This window comes from Theropithecus gelada, chromosome 1 (genome assembly GCF_003255815.1).
Source record: "Theropithecus gelada isolate Dixy chromosome 1, Tgel_1.0, whole genome shotgun sequence".
In the NCBI taxonomy this organism is placed as follows: domain Eukaryota; kingdom Metazoa; phylum Chordata; class Mammalia; order Primates; family Cercopithecidae; genus Theropithecus; species Theropithecus gelada.
Window position 1 is genome coordinate 64,570,660 of NC_037668.1, and position 19,677 is coordinate 64,590,336.

The 19,677-nt window shown below is 46.1% G+C and overlaps 1 protein-coding gene across 1 annotated transcript in view; it reads right to left on the reverse strand.

Annotated features, from left to right (window-relative positions):
- GRIK3 (glutamate ionotropic receptor kainate type subunit 3) overlaps positions 1-19,677 on the reverse strand; it is a 238,670-nt gene that overhangs the window by 79,763 nt on the left and 139,230 nt on the right. The window contains exons 2-3 of the mRNA XM_025392326.1: positions 16,023-16,199; positions 5,463-5,720 (exon numbers count right to left, since the gene is read on the reverse strand). Of these exons, the coding sequence (XP_025248111.1) occupies positions 5,463-5,720; positions 16,023-16,199 (435 nt within the window). The remainder of the gene's footprint in view (positions 1-5,462; positions 5,721-16,022; positions 16,200-19,677) is intronic.

A 19,677-nucleotide genomic window follows, 5' to 3' on the forward strand; every position in this document is an offset into this window, starting at 1 on the left:
AGGGCCACAGAGGTTAAGTGACCCCACAGAGGTTAAGTGATTAGGGAATCATAATTAGAGACCCAAAAACATTTTGGCTCCTGGGCTGAGGCCCTTTTCTTCATCCCAGGGTTTTGTTTGTTTGTTTGTTTAATCCCATCCTTTCACTCTCAAGATGAGTTTGCCTTTATGCATAGAGTAGATTAGGCACAAAGCTCGTGGGACAAACACTGGTTGCCTCCTCAATAGCCATTCCCCTTGAGGGAGATTGCAGCCGTGACCCCAATTCTTCACCTCTCCTTATAACCACACCCTTTGCCATGTAACTTTGCAGAGCCCTCCAATTGGGCTCACCCATGTGAATTGTTTTGGCCAGTGGGATGTTGGCAGGTACCACTCAGGCAAATGGTTGAAATGGAATTGTACATTGGGTTTGCTCTCTTGCCCCTCTGCAATTGTCGTGACAATGAGCCTGGGCTATCCTGCTGGAGGATGAGAGACATGTGGAGAGCCGACTACACCTGCCATCTCAATCAAGCCAGCCTAGATCAACCAACAGCCAGCTGACCCCCAAGCAGGTGAGTGATCCAGGTGAGCCCAGAAAAATGACCTGGAAGTTCAAGAAATCACTGACCCTGCGGACTTGTGAGTTAAACAAATGCTTATTATTTTAAGCCACTGAGTTTTTGAGGTGGTTTGTTACACAGCATTATTATATAAAGAAATAACAAATGCACTCCCTTCTAGCATAATAAAATAACTGTGATTGTGTTTGGGTGACAATGCACCAGTCCCATGAAATGACTTGTGATCGGCAGGAGCCAATCCGTGGCAATTCCATTCCCATCTGACAATGTCTAGAATACTAGCCATGGACCCAGTGAGCTATACAGGATTGTCTTCTAGAAGGTTCTGAGACAGATCTTCCTCTCTGATAAGAGGCATGAGTCACATTAAGAAAAACCTCATTGGTCTGGTTATGGTGGCTCATACCTATAATCTCAGTGCTTTGAGAGGCTAAGGCAGGAGTTTGAGACCAGCCTTGGCAATACAGCAAGACTCTGTCTCTATAATAAAATTTAAAAATTAGCAGGGCATGTGCCTGTGGTTCCAGCTACTTGGGAGGCTGAGGTGGGAGGACTGTTTGACCCCTGAAGTTCAAAGTTGCCAGGAGCCATGATCGTGCCACTGCACTACAGCCTGGGTGACAGAATGAGACCCTGTCTCTAAAATAAATAAATAATGAAGAAGAAAAATCCCTTTGGCCCCTACCTCCTGTATGCCACCTACTGCATGCTCCGAGCTTCAGCAGCCCTATTGTGACTATGAGCTGAAGGCCAAAAGAACTGTGGCAATACTGACCCAGCACCCTGACTTTGCCAAGCTGCTAAATCAGCCGAGGAAAGGCCCATCTCCTGAATTCTTGTCAGGGAGATAACTGTCTATTGCTTGAGTCAATGTGAGTTGGGCTGTCTGTTACTTGCAGCCAAAACATCCTAATGGACACAATCTCCAAAGCAAACACAGCCAAAGCCCACGGTGGAGTACTTCCCATTCCATGGGTTTGATGACCCATACATTGTCCTGCCCTTTGACATACCCGGATTCTGGGAGCACACTTCTTTCTACCCACTATACATCATCAAAGTTATATTATTTGACAGACGCCAACCCTGAATCCCTAGTACACATTGTCTTCTTGACCAAACCCACTGCCCCATGGACTCCCCTATGTTTTAAATATTTGTTGAACTGAATTGAGTTGAATTTAACTGAATCAAATGGAAAATGAAGTTGAATTAAACTCTAATTAAATATTGAAGGAAAGAGTATAAGGATGAAAAAATGCAGATGTTGTTATCCTACCTCCTTTCGAGAAGTTAATTGTATTCCAGAGGAGTGGGTGCCTGCCCAGTGGTCACAGGTAATTCCAGGCCATCAGAGCAGAGAATAAAGTGACATGTACTTAACAGTCAGCGCTAAAGGCACTTGTGGGTAAGAGCTGCAGACCTGAGCATCAGCTCTGACCAGTTTTGCTAGCATAGCATCCATCATCACGACAAAGCACCTTTTCTTCTGCAAAGCCACTTCCTCCACCCTCCATCTAGACTATGTCAGCGTCTGCTCTGACCACTCTGTACCCACGATATTCCAGTTACATGTCTTCAACATTACCCTGTTCATATCCCTTTCTTCCCTTTCATTCTGGCCCCATGTCCTCTTCCAAGCACCCCTTGAATTCTGGCCTCCTTTGCTCCTGCCTGGACCAGTGCAGCCCCCTGTGATCTAGTGCTCTAGTCTCCTTGCTCTAGGCTCTCCTTCCAACCCTTCCTGTGCATTGCTCTTAGAACCACCTTCTAAAACTCTGCTTTGATTATTCTACTCCTTTGCTCAGCAATACTCAATGATACCTGGCTGCTTTAAAGATAAAACCTGAACTCTGAGGCTGGACATCAGAGACACTGCATAGCCAGCTACACTCTGTTAATCTGACTTTTTCCTCCCACCTTCCATACCTGAATCCTCTCCCCTAGTCAGGCTGTCCTCTCGGTAAAGCTGCTAGGTACAGTCCAACCTAATTTTTGCTCGTGCTATTCCCTACACCTGTAATTCCCTCGTGATTCCTCTCATTCACCTATCCTCAAGGCCCTGCTCCAATCGCTCCTCCTCTGGTAAGTCAGCTCAGACCAGCCAAGGCCATAGAGCTTCCTCTCCCCAAGAGGTCTGGCTCTGACTAAATGTATGTGCTGTCTCATTCTTAGCTCTGATTGCCTAGAATTACGTGCGACCTCTGGGCAGACACCCACTCTTCTATACTCAGATTAACTTTTCAAAAGAAGACAGGATAACAACATCTTCGTTTCTTCACCTGTATACTCTTTCCTTCAATATTTAATTAGGGTTTAATTCAACTTGATTTCCAATTCAATCCAATCTAATCCGATTCAATCCAATCCAACTCAGTGCAACAAACAATGAAAAACATCTACATTGTACCAGACCCTGTGTTAAATCCTGGAGGCACTGAAAGCTCCTGGCCTGGAAGCAGAAACAGACTCATCGACAGATAACCATTCACAGTGGTACATTAAGAAACAACTCCACAATGCAGCTGAAACACTGGAGTGGCTGGGAGGTGGGCAGGGGTGCCCCTCAATGGCACGGTCTTTGTGCTGGGGCGAATAAGCCGGGCTGGGGATCCCTGTCGGGTGCTTTGGAAATAGCAGGAACTCAATAGATGCTTGTAGAAGCCTGAGTTAAATAAACAGCTTTCCAATTGTCTTTTCTGAGGGAGTCTCTCCCTACTATTTCCAGTCCCCATTAGGAGGTAATCAAAAGCTGACATTGAATCACAGGCAGCTGAGAGCTGGAGGGTTCTTTCAAGGCTGGATGCAGCAGCTCTTGACACGTGGGCAGAGCAAGGCCAGATGGGTTAAGTGACTTGCCAAGGTCACTCTCTCTTAAGAGGCCAGGCTAAGAAATGTCTTGGGACTCAAGTCTTTGGAAATAAAGAGGAGGAGAAGAAACAGCTCCATGCTGGCTAGCAGCATGGACTTTAGGCTCAAACAGGCCTAGTAGGTGCGTGCTGGCTCTGGCACTCACTGGCTGGGTGACAGTGCACAAGGCGTGTGACCTCTTTGGGTCTCAGTTTTCTCATTTCTAATTCATCGCTCCAGGGAGTTATTATGAAATTTACATGAAATGAAATGAGATCACACGTGCACCACTTGGTTTGCAGCAGGTAAAGAGTAGCCTTCTTTAGGAGATGAATCCAGAAGCATGGATGAATTCCATCTCTAGAGGACTCTCCAGGTCTGTCCCTGCCCCACACACCCTCACAAGGATGACTTAAGGATGAAGGCAGGGACTGGGCAGCGGTCAGCGCCCTCAGTGGCTCTTCTCTCCCCTCTCCCTTCCCTGCTTGCTCTTTTTGTGACTTATGGCAGACCATTAGCTCTCTGTACATACAGCTACATGGAGACGACTCCATTCATGGAGATGGCTATGTTGTCCCCTGTTTGTGTTTCCCTACAACATAGTGCTTGCCAAGACCAAGAACTGAGTTTTGGTGCCGTGTGGTGACTCACACCTGTAATCCCAGCACTTTGGGAGGCCGAGGCGGGAGGACTGCTTGAACCCAGGAGTTAGAGACCAGCCTGGGCAACGTAGCCAGACCTTGGCTCTACAAAAAATACAAAATTAGCCAGGTGTGGTGCTGCATGCCTATAGTTCCAGCTATTTGGGAGACTGAGGTGGGAGGATCTCTTGAGCCCAGACAGTCAAGGTGACAGTGAGCACCACTGCACTCTAGCCTGGGTGACAGAGTGAGTAGGTTTTGTTTATTCCAGTATCTCCAGCTCCCAGCAATGAATGAGATCCAAAGGAAGGGCCAGAGTGCGTTTGCTGGATTTGCTGGTGGTTATCTGCTAAGTGTGTGCTCTGGGCCCTCTCTAAGGGTCTGGGACTTGAGAGGCAGGGGGTATCACGTTGGAGCAAGGGTTTTCTGGAAGGCAGGGTCCAGGCTGGACTTGGAAGGCAGGGCAGGAGTGGGTCTGGTGGGTCCTACCCAGAAAAATGTGGGCAGTATTAGTTCCCACTGGCAGAGCATGTGGGACAGGTACAGCCACATCAGGGAGCCCAGCTTTAGGCCCACGGCTCACAGTTACAGGCCCCAGAGCCCATCTCCTCCCTCTGTCCTGGCAGGATGAGACAAGAGCCTGGTGCTGACATCTGCAGGCTTGGCCCTGGCTGGGGTCAGCGGTCAAGTGGGTATGGCAGGGGCTGGTGTGTGTGTGAGCAGAGCTGGGCATGTGCAGGTGTCTGCGTGTGTCGGTGAGGGTAGAGAAGAGTGTGTGTGTGACGGGTGCAGGTGTGAGGAGGATGAGAAGAACCAACCTTCAGTGCTCACTGCATGTCAGTGTTTGTCACTGTCATCTTGTAATCCCACATTTTACAGATTTACATTTTATAGGAAACTGAGGCACAAAGAGGCTACACAGCCAGCAGGTGATACAGCAGGGATTTACACCCAGGTGGTCTGGCTCCAGTGTGTATGCACATAACACTAGACCACGCCGTAAGCTATGTGTGTGATTGTGCAAGTGTGAGGGTGGATGTGTTTGCAGCAGATGGAAATGTGTGAATGTAAGAGCGTGGGCAGGTGTGGGCGTGGTTTGCAGACGTGTGTGCTGCTGCTAAGGTGGGTGCTCAGTGCAGATTTGAACACTTGTGCTGCTAGAGGAGGAGGTGAGTGTGAGGCAGGGGTGAGGTGGACTGGGGCTGAGTGAGATGTGAGTGTGGCTGGGGTACATGGGGTGTGAGTGGGTGCAAAGGTGAACATCAGCATAGCCGAGTGGAACTGGGGTATGGAACACAGCCTCTTCCCCAGGGGCAGCTGTGCTGGACAAACAGACAAGAGCCTGATCCTGGGCCTCTGCCCCCCTCACCCGTTGCCCCCAGCCTAGCCAGGCCTGGCCACCCACCTGTACTGTCATCATAGACCACGGTGGCCGACCGCCACTTGAGGTACTGGACCAGGTCGAGGATGGCATGGCTGAGCGAGGCATAGTCGGGGTAGAGGTTCACGTAGAAGGTGTCCTTGTTGTCCAGCGGGTGGTGCTTCCAACGCAGCTGGATGTGGGGCACTTCCAGGGCATTGCAGATGGACTGGACGGCGTTGGTGCAAGAGCCCTGTGACGGCCCGAAGATCGCCACCACGCCCAGCGCCAGCTGGTCACAGGCTGTAATAGAGGGTAGGGCAGCACAGGGGTCAGCATGGGGGCTGTGGGTATGGGGACAGTGATGCTGATGATCCTGTAAACATGTGGGAAAAACAGCAACTGGAACCGTCGGTGGGTGCACAATGGATGAGCTCTCCGAAGCTCAGTTTCCTCATCCGAAAACAGGGGTTCTAACAGTCCCTGCCTTGCAAGACCACATGAAGGTGGAAAGACATGGTAGTGGGAGACTGGAGCACAGTGCCAGGGTACGTCCCTTTTCCTTGGAAGTGCCCATGACAAAGAAGTGATCACCACCTTTGATGTTATTATCCTGGGATTAGCATCACCAGCTCTGTGTCAGGTCCTGTTCTGGGGGGAACTTGAGAAACAAATAGAATCAAACATCTGCTGGCTGATGATGCTTCAACTTCAACCTCCAGTCCGGCCTGTTTCCTTCCCTGGACCTGTGCATCTCACCTCTTACCCAACATCACCAGTTGGATAACTGACATGCACATCAGATCTGACATGTCCAGCACAGGATCCCCTCTTCTCCCAGCCTCCTCCACCTCAATAAACAGCAGCTCCATCGTCCCTGGACCCATATGCCAAAAGCCACGGGTCTGCCTTGATTTTTCTCATTCACTCATATCCCATACCCCAATTCATCAACAACTCCTGTGGCTTCACCTGCAGAATACATCACAACCTGACCACTTTCTGCCACTCCCAGCCCCTACACCCATCCTGATCCAGGCCGCCATCCATCATCTTTCGCTTGGATTATTGCAGAAGCTTCCTCAGTCATCCTCCCTCCTGTCTATTCTGCACTCAGCAGCCGGGGTGAGAATTCCACAGTGTAAGGTAGATTATGTCACTCCTTTGCTCCAAGGGCTCCTCAGTACAAAAGCCAAAGTCACAACAGTGGCCAGAGATCCTGCTTGTTGCAGCTCCTCCCTTCTCTGTCCCCACCACCACTTTTCTGACTTAATCTCCCATCCTTCTTTCCCTCCCTCACAGCATTCAAGCCCCACTGGCTTCCATGATGCTCCTTGAACATGCTAAGTGCACTCCTGCCTATTTGCACATGCTGTTCTCTCTGGCTGGAATGCTCTTCCCTCATAGAGCCTCAAGACTTCCTCCTCCTCCTCCTTGAGGCCTCTGTGTCTGTGTCTTACTAGGGAGGCCATCACTGCGCAACTTATGATCACAATCCCTGTCCCCCCATGCCCTGTTTATTTCCTTCCTTATTAAACAATCACTGGAAGTTGTCCATTGGTTGACTTTTTCCTCCTAGTAGAATGTAAGTTCCAAAGAGGCAGGGCCTTGATCTATGTAGTTTACTGCTGTATCGACAGTGCCGAATCATCATCCGAATGTTGAATGAATGCTGAATCACTGCCTTCAAACAGTTCAGGTTCTTGGGGAAGTCCAAAAACTTAGGCAGATGAGGCAGCAGATGCTTTCCCACTGGTCTGGGATGGTCGAACATCAGTGGGCACAGCAGAGCATCAAATGAGCAAACCCAGGGCAGCTGGGACTCAAAGTGGGGGATTCCGCCTAAAAGATCCATTAAAAGGGGACCTCTCAGAGTCATTCTGGGGTAGTTGGGAGAGCTCTCCAGGAGGCATTCTCCCTTTTTTCCTCAACCGTCTCCAATTTTCCTTGGGGCTTCACCCCTCTTTTCCACTGTCAACCCATTGGTGCAAAGAATGCGGCTTGCACCCAGAAAACCACTCACTGACCTTCTAGTTCACAGCCATGGGTTTAGAGGACAGTTGTGGGCCAGTCAGAGCCAGTGGGATGCCATGAGATCCACTGGACTGAGAAAGGGGCATCTCCCTCTTTAAGTGAACCTTCAAGGAACTAAGAGCTGGAGCTGCAGTAGCCGTCTTGTGCTCATACAGAAAGAGGGGTGACTGTGAACACAGTCAGTGTGGGTTGAGCGGAGCCAACAGAGAGAAAACACAGGAGTCGTCGATCAGGCAAGACCCTGGACTTATAATTTGCATGAATCAAGACTTACGCCATTTAGGTTTTGGTTTTCTGTCACTTGTAACCATCAGAGATTCACCAACAGCACATGAGCAAGCTCAGCTACCTGTGGACAGGGGAATGACACTACGTGCACACGTATGACATCTGATGCACACCGGAGGAGGCAGGACAGAACACTGAAGCAGGAATGAATACACTGGATTCAGACATGTCCTGGCTGCCTCAAGGGCCTCTGGGAATGATCCACTGGGCACAGGCCTACCCCTAAGAGTTGCAGGGCCCAGGGCCAGAGTATAAGTGGAAGCCCACGTACCATATGGCTAAATAGTTACATGTTGTTAGTTAAGCTAAAAAACTATAAAATGAAACATGTCCTTTTCTCTTACCTTGACAAATGGACTTTCATCACAATCTGGAAAGTCAGGTGAGAACGGAGACTTCTCCTACACAGTGACATGGAGGGAGGTGGCACCAAGACCCCATCCTCCCCCTTTCTCTTTTACTACTGGTTCCATCCTGAACCATAAGGGGTCTTGCACTCTCTGTGGACACCCCAGTCCTTATGTCCAAACACTGTCTACACCCACTGCAAACAGCTGCCCCTTAGTCACCCCTAGGGCCTAAAAGTGCACCTTCTGGAAGTATGGCTTTCCCTCTGGAAGAGAGACCCAAGGAAGAGGCCCATGCATGTCCTAGAAGTGGGCTCAGGGCCAAGTGGGCAGGAAATTTAAGGTTCTAGATACTTAGAGGAAAGTCTGGAAGGGCAGGGCACAGGCTCCTGGTGGGTATGTCCCCTGGTCCCACTGACTCCTTGTCCAGAGAGGACAGGCCAACCAGAGGAGGCAGAAGGCAAGACATCAAAGCACAGGCCCTGGGAAAGGGTCCCTCTTGCCTGGGCTTAAGGATGATCCAGATTGATCCAGAGATACGGGGTAGTTTTGAATCCATCAGAATATGTGATCTTGGTGTGTTTTTCCTGTTGACTCACATCCACCACTCCCACTGCCTCCTGGAAATGGGAGATATTATATAAATAAGTTATTTTTCCTGAAATCTGTACTTCTACTGGGAACACCAGACACTGCCACTTATGGGCAAGGTGAAAGATATAGCAATGTGAGGAGCTGGCTAGTTTTTGTTAGGAGTCTGCAGGAGCCCCCTGGAACACGGAGCAGAACAGCAGCAGTGCCAGCACAGAGGGCATCTCCTGGGCGACCCAGGATTCGTTGTGGCCAAGGCCAGGTGCAGGAGAGCACATACAACAGGAGGCACGTCATCCTTTTGGTGCTTCTGTAGTTCTGGGACTGGGAGCCAAGTCAGGGAAGCACCATCTTGTTCCTGCTCTTATCACCTTCAAGTCAATAAGCTTTGGGTAGCCCTTGGTGTGAGCGAGTGTGCGAGACAAACCACAGTGATAATAAATGCTTTAAAAACAGAAACTCCATGTTTGCTCGTGAATTGTCAAATTTAGGACTAGTTCTTTTTTCAGTTCCCTCTCCCCAAGGAGGCCATGCTCAGACCTGCACCCTCACTGCCCATCCGTGCTATTCTTCTGCCATCTGGGGGTGTTGCTTATCTTCCCCAACCACCTTGTCCCCTTCAGATTAGGCACTTCCTGAGGAAGGAGTCCATGTGTGAGTCACTCTGCAACCACGGGAGCTGGGTACCAACATGGAAGAGATGATAACAGTGAATGACACCAGTCCAGGGCTTGCCCAAGCCTGAGGCTGTAGACATCTCGTAAACCCTGTAGATTTCCCTCATACTCTCTCCTGCCTCTGTTTTGAACCTTCTAGCTGTCCTCTGATGTCTCTGGTTTCTGTCCCACTATATTCTCTTTCTATTCTTTTTCCCGGAACACCTCTAGTTTGAAGACTTGGTTGAATGATTTGAATATCTCATTCCCTCCCACCAGCACCTCTAAGAATCTGCCTCTTAGATTTCTTTCAGTGATTGATGCCTTGAAGCAGGCAGGTCCAGGCTTCCCTGCCACCGCTACCCTTACACGGCCTGGACTTTTAGGTCATGTCCAAGGTCTGGGCATGTTGTTTGACCAAGGCAAGTGACAGTGGACCAACAGAAAGTTTGATGGTGCAGAGGATTGCAAGAGTTATTTTGACATAGACTGTGAGGATTATGACAAAGGCAACTGAAATCATTGTGATAGTAAAGACCATATTGTAAGGCTGCCGATGATGATAATGGTGACAGCATTGCTGAGGGTGAAATTAATCATGTTGATGTTGTGATAGTAGTGGTGGGATGGTGATGTTGATGTTGGTGTTGATGAGACTGACAATGATAAAGGTGTAGGTGCCTTCACTGTAATGGTGATAATGACAGGATGATGGGATGTCAGCATTGATGAGAGAGGAGGTGATAACAACGTTGGTGGTACTGACAGTATCAGTGGGATAGTGGCAGAGATGTTGCTGCTGACGAGACTGGGGATCATGAAGATGTTGCTGTCATGGCAGTGATGGAGGTGATGACAGTAGAGGTGGTGTTGGTGGTGCTGATATTAAGAGTGGAGGTGATACCATTGTTGCTGGTGAAAACAGTAATTGTGTTGCTGGTGTACTGGTGTTGACAGTAGAGTCAATGGTGGTGGCATGGTGATGACGACCACACTGGGTTTCATTCTGCAAGAGATGCAGTGATTAGACTTCACTCTTGCATAGCAGGAAGCATCAGTCCTGGCCTTCACTTCTTGCTTTTCCTTGGCCTCTTTTCACTTCCCCTTTCCTGTCTCCTTCATGTTCCTTCCACCCTCTGAGGACTTCCCAGCTGGGAAGAACACTGCTGCCCCACAGGGACCAGGGCAGAGCTTACAGCAACAGCAGCAGCAGCAGCAGCAGCTTTTCCTCCAGATGTTTCCAGGGCAGCAGCCAACTCTTGTTCTGGCAGCCCTGATCACACTGCAGTAATTACATTATTTGTGGCTTCAATTTTGAATCCATTTTCTGGTCATTTTACAGTAACTCAGTGGTTCACAGTCATTGCAGGAGTCCACAGCCTGAATGCCGTCCCCCCACTCCCTTTCCATGGCAATTGTAGTTATAGTAAAAATTATCCCAATCAATTTGTGTCTTAAAAGGAATTGAGCAGCCCAGAGAATAAGTGAAGGCGGAGGAGCCTGGGGAGCCCTGGGTCGATTCCAGGTCCACTCCGGTCAGCCTTGGAGGAAAACACAGACACTCTCTGTGCTGCTGCTGCTGCTTCTGGCGCTGCCTGGAAGTCACTCATCTTTTAATTTTCCACAAAACATGGAAAGATAAAGACAATAAGTGAAAGTCCCTTTTAACAGGGAAAGGCCCCCTGGGCCTCACGTGGAGGAAAGGACTAATTCAAGCAGAGCTGGCAGGGAAGGCGGTGCCAGGCTTTGTGCCTCTGCGTCCCCTGCCTCCATAGGGCCCGAGGTGGCTGGATCCAGCTGGAGAGGAAGAAAGCAATGAGGAGGACTTCTGTCTAGGGAAAATGAATTATTGCTGGATTAATTAGAATTTGCCCCAAGCCCCAAGTTTCTTGGAAGAGCCCTAAAGATGCCTCCAGAGAATGCAGTTTAAAAAACCAAAGATCAAAAGAAAAAATAAAGATCATGGGAACATGGGGCTCCCTGAGGGATGGAGGGTGCCCAAAGGGGAGTGTGATCCAACAGCAGGAATGTGCCAAGGTGTGACAGTGGTGTTGCCAGTCACAGCAGAGGGATGGCATCTGTCTTAGGCATGTCATCTCAGGGACATTGAGGGTTACAGAAAGATGGCACTTCATTTTATTTTATTGAGATATAAAATATAGTAAAGTGCATTGATGGTAAGCACAGGACTGTTACGAATTTTCACACAGAATTTCATTCATACGTCACGCACTCATGTGTGCTACACTATCTCAGTCAAGCTAGACAGCATTTCCAACACCTAAGAAAGGTCTCCCTTGCTCCTTCCCAGTCGATATCCACTCACTGCACACTACTCCCTCCCCCGGAAGAAATCTCTTTTCTTTCATTCAATGCTGTATCTGTGAGGTTCATCTATGATGTTGAGTGGATAAAGTTTATTCTTTTTTTAATTGCTGATTAAAATTCCACTGTATAATTATATCCCAACCTCTCCATTCTCCTATTGATGGACTTTTAATTTACTTCTAACTTTTGGTTATTATCATTAAAGTGGCTAGAAACATCCTTGTAGGCACAAGCTTTAGTAGATTCTGCCAAATAGTTCTCCTAAGAAATGGAAGGTTTTACTCCCATCAGAATTGTATAGAAAAAACTAAGCCCAAACCCCTACCTCCCACCGTACACTGAAAATCAATGTGAGATAGATCACAGAACTCACTATGAAAGATAAAACAACATCGCTTCTAGGAAAAAAAAAATGAGAGAATATCTTCATAACCTTAGGATAGACAAAGACTTCTCAAACAACACAAAAGACATTAACTATAATGGAAAATATCGATAAATTGGACTTCTTTAAATTAAGAACTTTGCTCCTCAAAAGAAACTGTTAAGAGAATGTAAAAGGAAGCCCACATGTAATGGATATATGCAATAGAGATATCTCTCCAACAAAAGATATAAGAATATACAAATGAAGAATACAGGGGCCAGGCACAGTGGCTCATGCTTGTAATACCAGCACTTTGGGAGGCCGAGGCGGGCGGATCACGAGGTCAGGAGATTGAGACCATCCTGGCTAACATGGTGAAACCCCGCCTCTACTAAAAATACAAAAAATTAGCCGGGCATGGTGGCGGGCGCCTGTAGTCCCAGCTACTTGGGAGGCTGAGGCAGGAGAATGGCGTGAACCCGGGAGATGGAGCTTGCAGTGAGCCGAGACTGCGCCACTGCATTCTAGCCTGGGTGATAGAGCGAGACTCTGTCTAAGAAAGAAAAAAAAAAAAAAAAAAAAAGAAGGATATAGGCCGGGTGTGGTGGCTCATACTTGCAATCCCAGCACTTTGGCAGGCTGAGGCGGGTGGATCACAGGTCAGGAGTTCGAGACCAGCCTGGCCAACATGATGAAACCCCATCTCTACTAAAAATACAAAAAATTAGTTGGGTGTGGTAGTGGATGCCTGTAATCCCAGCTACTTGGGAGGCTGAGGCAGGAGAATCGCTTGAACCCAAGAGGCAGAGGTTGCAATGAGTTGAGGTGGCACCATTGCACTCCAGCCTGGGCAACAAGAGTGAAATTCCGCCTCAAAAAAATTTTGAGAGAGAGAGAGAAAGAGAGAGAGAGAGAGAGAGAGAGAGAGACTCACTACATATGTATAATGAGACTCACTACAGAAACCACCAGAATGGCCAAAATTTAAAAATACAACTGACTTTACCAAGTGTTAGTGAAGATGTAGGGCAAGTGCCACTCTCAAACATAGCTGCGGGGAGTGTAGACTGTGCAGCAGCTTTGGAAAACTGTTTGGCTAAACATATGCACATTCCGTGACCCCCACACTTCCACTCCTAAGTACATACCAACAAAAATGAATATACATGTGCATCACAAGTAGATGCAGAACCAACTCATAAGTGCGACAAAAGTGAAATGGATTTTTTAAAAATGGGTATATTCATGTAACAGAACATTGTACATCAATGAAGACCAATATATTCAACCACGTAGACAATCTCACGGATATGAGACAGAGCAAAGAGCAAGGCTTAAAAGAGTAGACACTGAATGATTTCATTTATGTAAAGTTCAAAAACAGCAAAAACCAGTGTGGGACACCAGCAGTCAGAACGGTGGTGACCTTGGGAGAGGAATGACTGGGAGGGGTACGGGGGCTTCTGAAGGGCTCGCATGGTCTATATCTTGATTTGGGTGGCAGTTCCTTTTTTCTCAATCTAGCTTGAGTAGGTGTCTGTTTCTTATAAACCCATGCTCCTTGACCAAGCTAAAGCTCCACCCTCCCTTTCCTGGACTCTCTCCTGCAACTCCCAGTACAGCACCTGTTGCTTCAGCCACTAGATTATAAGCTCCATGGTCACAGGAACCAGCCACCTCTGTCTTAGCCACTTTGGGATCCCCAGCACCTGGCACACAGTGGGTGCTCAACAGACTTCTCAAGTGCATCAACTGGCTCCTTCAAACAACTTGTATTTTCCACTCTACCTTCTGCCTTATCCCACTCCTCACTTTTTCCCATCATCCTTCAAAGCTCAACTCAAACCTCTCCTCCTCCAGGGAGCCTTCCTGCTTGTACCACAACACTTCTGTAGTTCTCTCTCATTTTCTGGTTGTTACAGTTATTGGTCCTATGACTTAGCTTCCTTGGGCATGACCTATAAAGGGCAGGGCCTTTTTTCCTGCAGGGATCATAAGGAACAATATTCGTTAAGTGGGTTTGACACACGTTCATTTGTGTATCCGATCAAACCACCAGGACTGATTTTGTGCCTCCTGTGGGCCAGGCTCATGCCAGGTTCTATAGTGGAGCAGTAAAAAGGCACTGGGGCTTGCAGACAAGTGGAAGAAATGTACAATAATCACATGACCTCTCTCTCACACACACGTCAGGCTTATGAAAGAAAAGTTCAGAGGGTTAAAAGCAAGGAGAACTGACCTTGTCTAGGGGTTCGGGGAGGGTCTCCCTGAGGACTGGAAGTTTGAGAAGAGAAGGATGAGTTGGCCAGGCAAAGGGCAGGAGAGGATGGGCTGGAGAAAGGGAATTACAAGCAGAGGGGGCAGGATGTGTGGAAGCCCAGAGGTGGGAGGAAGCATGGCACCCTGAGGAGGGCAGGTGTGGTTAGAACCCAGGGCCTAAGGGAGCAAAAGGCATGGATGTGGCTGGAAGGTCAGGTTGGGGCTAGACTGGAAAGGCCCTCATGGGTTCTGATGATGATTTAGAGAAAGACCATGAGATGTTCCATCCAAGATTTTAAGAAAGCAAGTCATGTTGTCTCGGGGGGAGGCGGGGAGTGGAGGGGTTGTGGCTTTGGTCACTTGGAAGCCCAGGGCTAGATTTTCAGGAGCTGGGGGTTTCTGTCTTGGGCCTGCTCACCAACAACTTGGCAGTTTCACATAGGGCAGGACTATAATTTCCTGGAGGAAGTAACTCCGGGAAGGCTCAGAAACTCTGCTCCGGGTTCCCTGCCTGGATGGGGAAGGTCCCTATGCTGAATCACAGGTGTACCGCTAGAGAGTCATTGTATTATTTGAGTAACTTTTAGAAAACATAGACAAAAAACCCAGTCTAGTTTTTTGTGGGTGGCTGTACCCACGAGGGCCTCTGCACTCTGATTCCAGGCATTTGTTCTTTGTCCTGACCTTTTTATTGAGCAGTTTTGGTTGAGTTCAGTCGTTTTCTAACTGGACAAGGCCAGGCACAGGGTGTCAGCATAGACTCAGCAGGGAGATGGACACTTCACTGCACAGGGTAGGCTGCAGGGCATGCTGGGAAAAGAGTGGCAGGACACAGGCAGGGAGGGGGCAAAACAGCAGAGAGAGGGGTCACGGGTGAAGCATCACTCTTCGGATGATCCAGGCTAAACCAGGGTGGGGCGCCTCTTGTCTGTCTGCAGATCAGCTCTGAGATGCAGCAGCGTGGCCTCAAAAATGTCAGAATGGCCGGGAGCAGTGGCTCACGCCTGTAATCCCAGCACTTTGGGAGGCCGAGGTGGGTAGGTCACCTAAGGTCAGGAGTTCAAGAACAGCCTGGCCAACATGGTGAAACCCCATCTCTACTAAAAATACAAAAATTAGATGGGTGTGGTGGCACGCACCTGTAGTCTCAACTACTCAGGAGGCAGAGAGAGGAGAATTGCTTGAACCTGGGAGGCAGAGGTTGCAGTGAGCGGAGATCACGCCACTGTACTCCAGCCTGGGCAACAGAGTGAGACTCTGTCCAAAAAAAAAAAAAAAAAAATATATATATATAAATTATGTATATCAGCAGTAACTGCTCAATATCAGGGACTCTGACCGCCAGAATGCAAGGCAAAGAGAAGCAGGTGGGTGGGACACAGAAATTGGGTCCCTGACCTGGTAGCTCAGTATGTGGAGGGCAAAGGAGCCAAGTGCAGTAAGAGTAAAGTCCTATATGGTACTTCCTACATGCCAATGCTTACTATTCTAAGTACTTTACAGAAATGCATCCATTTCACAGATGAGAAAAGTGAGGCACAGTGTATTTTGTCCAAGGTCACACAACTAATATCAGAGTTGCTAGGATGCAAGTCCAGGCACTCTGACTTCAAGCCCAAACCAGGTAGAAAAACCTACCTGGAGCTCTGGCCCGTTCCCAGGATCTTGGCCAGCAAATGCAGCGCTTCCTATCCCCAGGCTGGGAAGAGAACAGAGGCAGGAGCTGCACACTCACCCTTTTTGGTTGCCTCGAAGCTGTCATGGAAGTGAATCCTCTGTATGTCATAGGTCAAGGTTGTATTGGGCAGCAGAGTCCTGTTCCTGTTGATGATGTTGGCAGAAAATCGAAAGGCGTGTTCCTCAGCGTTCATGACCTGGGCGTTGGGGCCGTCCGCATACTCGAAGATTCCTCCTGTGAAAGATGGGTAAAATTGTGTGTGGTTGGGAGGAGGGATGGGGCTCTACCAAGCATGCCTGGCTCAGAAGGTTTTATAGACAAGCTGCCTGCTCCCTGAAATGTTCAATAATATCCTAGGTAACTGCCATACCTAGAAAGTGTGCAGGAGCACAAGAAATAAGAAAATCCTCCTCGTTCATTTCACTCAACCAGCAAATTCCTGATAACAGAGCCTGACAGGGCCAAAATAAGATTACCAACTTATTAATATTGCTGTGAAAATTCTCAATAGAATTCTGGCAAGCAGAATCTACCAGGATATTACCAGGATAACATACCATGATCACGCAGAGCTTTATTCTAGGAATCTAAGACTGGTTCAATATAAAGAAATCTATGAATATCATTGTATCACATCAATAGTTCAAATAAGAAAAAAAAAACCAACTCACAAAATGCAAGACGACATTTAATAAAATCCAATATCTATTGCTGTTAAGAATGCTTAATAAAATAGCACCAGAAGAGATACTTCCTTGAAGCTTTTTAAGCTTAAATCAGCCTTTAATATCATACTAATGGTGAAAAACTAGAGGCATTCTCATTAAAGAAAAATAAGAGGCATGGGGGAGGATTCGCACCACACCATTAACCAATGAAATAAGAAAGAAAAATAATTTAGAGGCACAACATTTGGAGAGAAACAAATTCTTATTTGCAAATGATATAAAAACCTTAAAATAATCCCTAAACATGAAAACAAGAAAGAGCTGGCAGGAGAGTTAAGTTAAATGACCAATTAGCACAAATTAGTAGTGTTTCTTCATATCAGTGACAATCAGTAAAAAAACGTAATAGCAAATGAAATCCTTTTACAATATCAGCAAAAACATTGAATAACTAATAATAAACCAAATAAGAAGCGTGCAATTCCTGTTCTATTTATTTGAGATGGAGTTTCACTCTTGTTGCTCAGGCTGGAGTGCAATGGCGCAATCTCTGCTCACTGCAGCCTCCACTTCCTGGGTTCAAGCGATTCTCCAACCTCAGTTTCTCAAGTTGCTGGGACTACAGGCACATGCCACTATGCCCGGCTAATTTTTGTATTTTTAGTAGAGATGGGGTTTCACCATGTTGGCCAGGCTGGTCTGGAACTCTTGACCTCAGGCGAACCACCTGCCTTGGCCTCCCTCCCAAAGTGCTGGGATTATAGGTGTGAGCCACCATGCTGGGTTGCAATTCCAGTTTTAAAACATAACAAAAACAGACTGGGAGCAGTGGCTTATGCCTGTGATCCCAACACTTCTGGAGGCCAAGGTAGGAAGACGATGATTGAAGCCAGGAGTTCAAGACCAGCTTGGGCAACATAGTGACACCTTGTCTTTACAAAAATAAAAAGAAAAGAAAAAAAACTAAAAAATGACCAAAACAAATTAAAAAAAAAAAAGCAAAACACTTTCATGAGAGATATAAACATAGCCTTAAATGAAGAGGCATGGTGTGTTTCTGAATAGTAAAGTTCACGTATAGAGGTGTCAGTTTTTCCAAATTAATTTTTCAGTTTAATTCCAATCAGAGTCATGAAAGGATTTTTCTTTTCCTGATAAAATGACTCTAAAATGTATCTGAAAGACTAAACATGAACTAATGACCAAAACATGTTTTAAAAAGAACGAGAGGTGACTCGTACTGCCAGATTTTAAAATATATCATTAAGCCAAATAATTAAATTCATGTTGTAATAGCATATGAAAACACAGATAGATCAAAGGAACAGGATAAAAGCTCCCATAAAGAGACTCAAGTAGAGATAAGTATTTAAAACATGAGAAAGATGGCTATTTCCAATCAGTAAGTAAATGAATTATTCATTAACTGTGCTGTGACAATTATTCAATTATTTGGAAGAAATTTAAGTTATAATTCAATCTTAATCTATACATAAAATAAATTCCAGATAAATTAAAGATTAATGGCAAATGGGTAAGGGGAGGAGGAGATAAAATACTATAAAAGTACCGAAAAAGAAAATATAGGTGAATATTTTACAATATTGGGTAGAGGAGGCCTTTCTAAACTTTTCAAAAACATCAGAAACCATAAAAGAAAGATTGAGAGATCCACAAAAATAACATAAAACTTCTACCCATTAAAAACCAAAAACAAAATTAAATTACAAACACGAACTTGAATTAAATATTTGTAACATATGTGGGAGCATAAAGATGAATGCTCTTATTTTATAAAAAGCACTTAAATTCTACAAAAAGGACAAATACTCCCATAGAAAAATGTGCAAAGAAAAAGTATGAATATTTAACAAAAGAAAAAAGAATACAAAGGAGCTATCAATGTATGAAGAAGTGTGCAACTTCCCTAATAATTTAAATGAACGCAATTTAAACCAACAATGAGATTCCATGTTTTGCTCATCCCGTTGGTAAAGATACAAAATAAACCGCAGCTCCAGCTTTGGTGCGGGAATAGCTGTTTAGAAATAGACACCTGCTTAACTGTGGGTGGAGGGGGCAATGTATACCCAGCCTGTCGAGATGGACATTAGAAATTTACCAAAAGCCCTAAAAATGTCTACTTCTTTGACTCGGGACTTTGATGTCTAGAAATGGACCCCAACAACAACAGTGGGCATATGGATCATGTATGGGGAAGGAGATCTAGGGATATCCAACCAGGGGAAGGAGATCTAGGGACGTCCAACCAGAGAAATAGTGAACTATTGTCTATGTACTTACATATAATCACAAAAATTTAATGACACAGGAAATATCCAACGTATATTTTTAAGTGAACAATGAAGGCAGAGGTGCAGTACAATTTCCTTTAGAAGAGGAAGAACTTATGTCTTTAACATAAGAATAGAATACATTTCTTGTTTTGTTCTTAATGCCTTTCTATATTTTTTCCAGTAAAACTTTTATTATTTTTAACAATTGATTTGGTTGAGGTATTATTACATTCTACAAGATTCACCTGTTTTAAAGTGTACAATGATTTTTAGTCAATTTACTGAGTTCTATGACCATAAGCACAATCCTGTTTTAAAACCTTCCCATCACCCAATAAGAATCCTCGTGCCCATTTACAGTCAATTATAGTTTTCATTCCCACTCCCAGCCAACCACTAATTTACTTTTTGTCTTTTCTGAACATTTCACATAAATGGAATCATGCAATAGGTGGTCTTTTGCATCTGGCTTCTTGCATTTAGTGTGCTTTTGCGGTTCATCCACATTAGTATAATGTATCAGTACTTTAATCCTCTTTATTGCTAAATAATATTACTTTGTATAGATGTACCACATTTTATTTATTCATTCACCAGTTGATGGGTATTTGGATTATTTCAATTGTTCTGAAAATTCTAAAAAGTAGTGGTTTCCAGGCTCTGGTCTGGCATGTAAGAAGCTTGAAAGTTGCCACTCTGTCCTAACAACCAGCGAAAGCTGAACAAACTGAAAAATCAACAACTCTT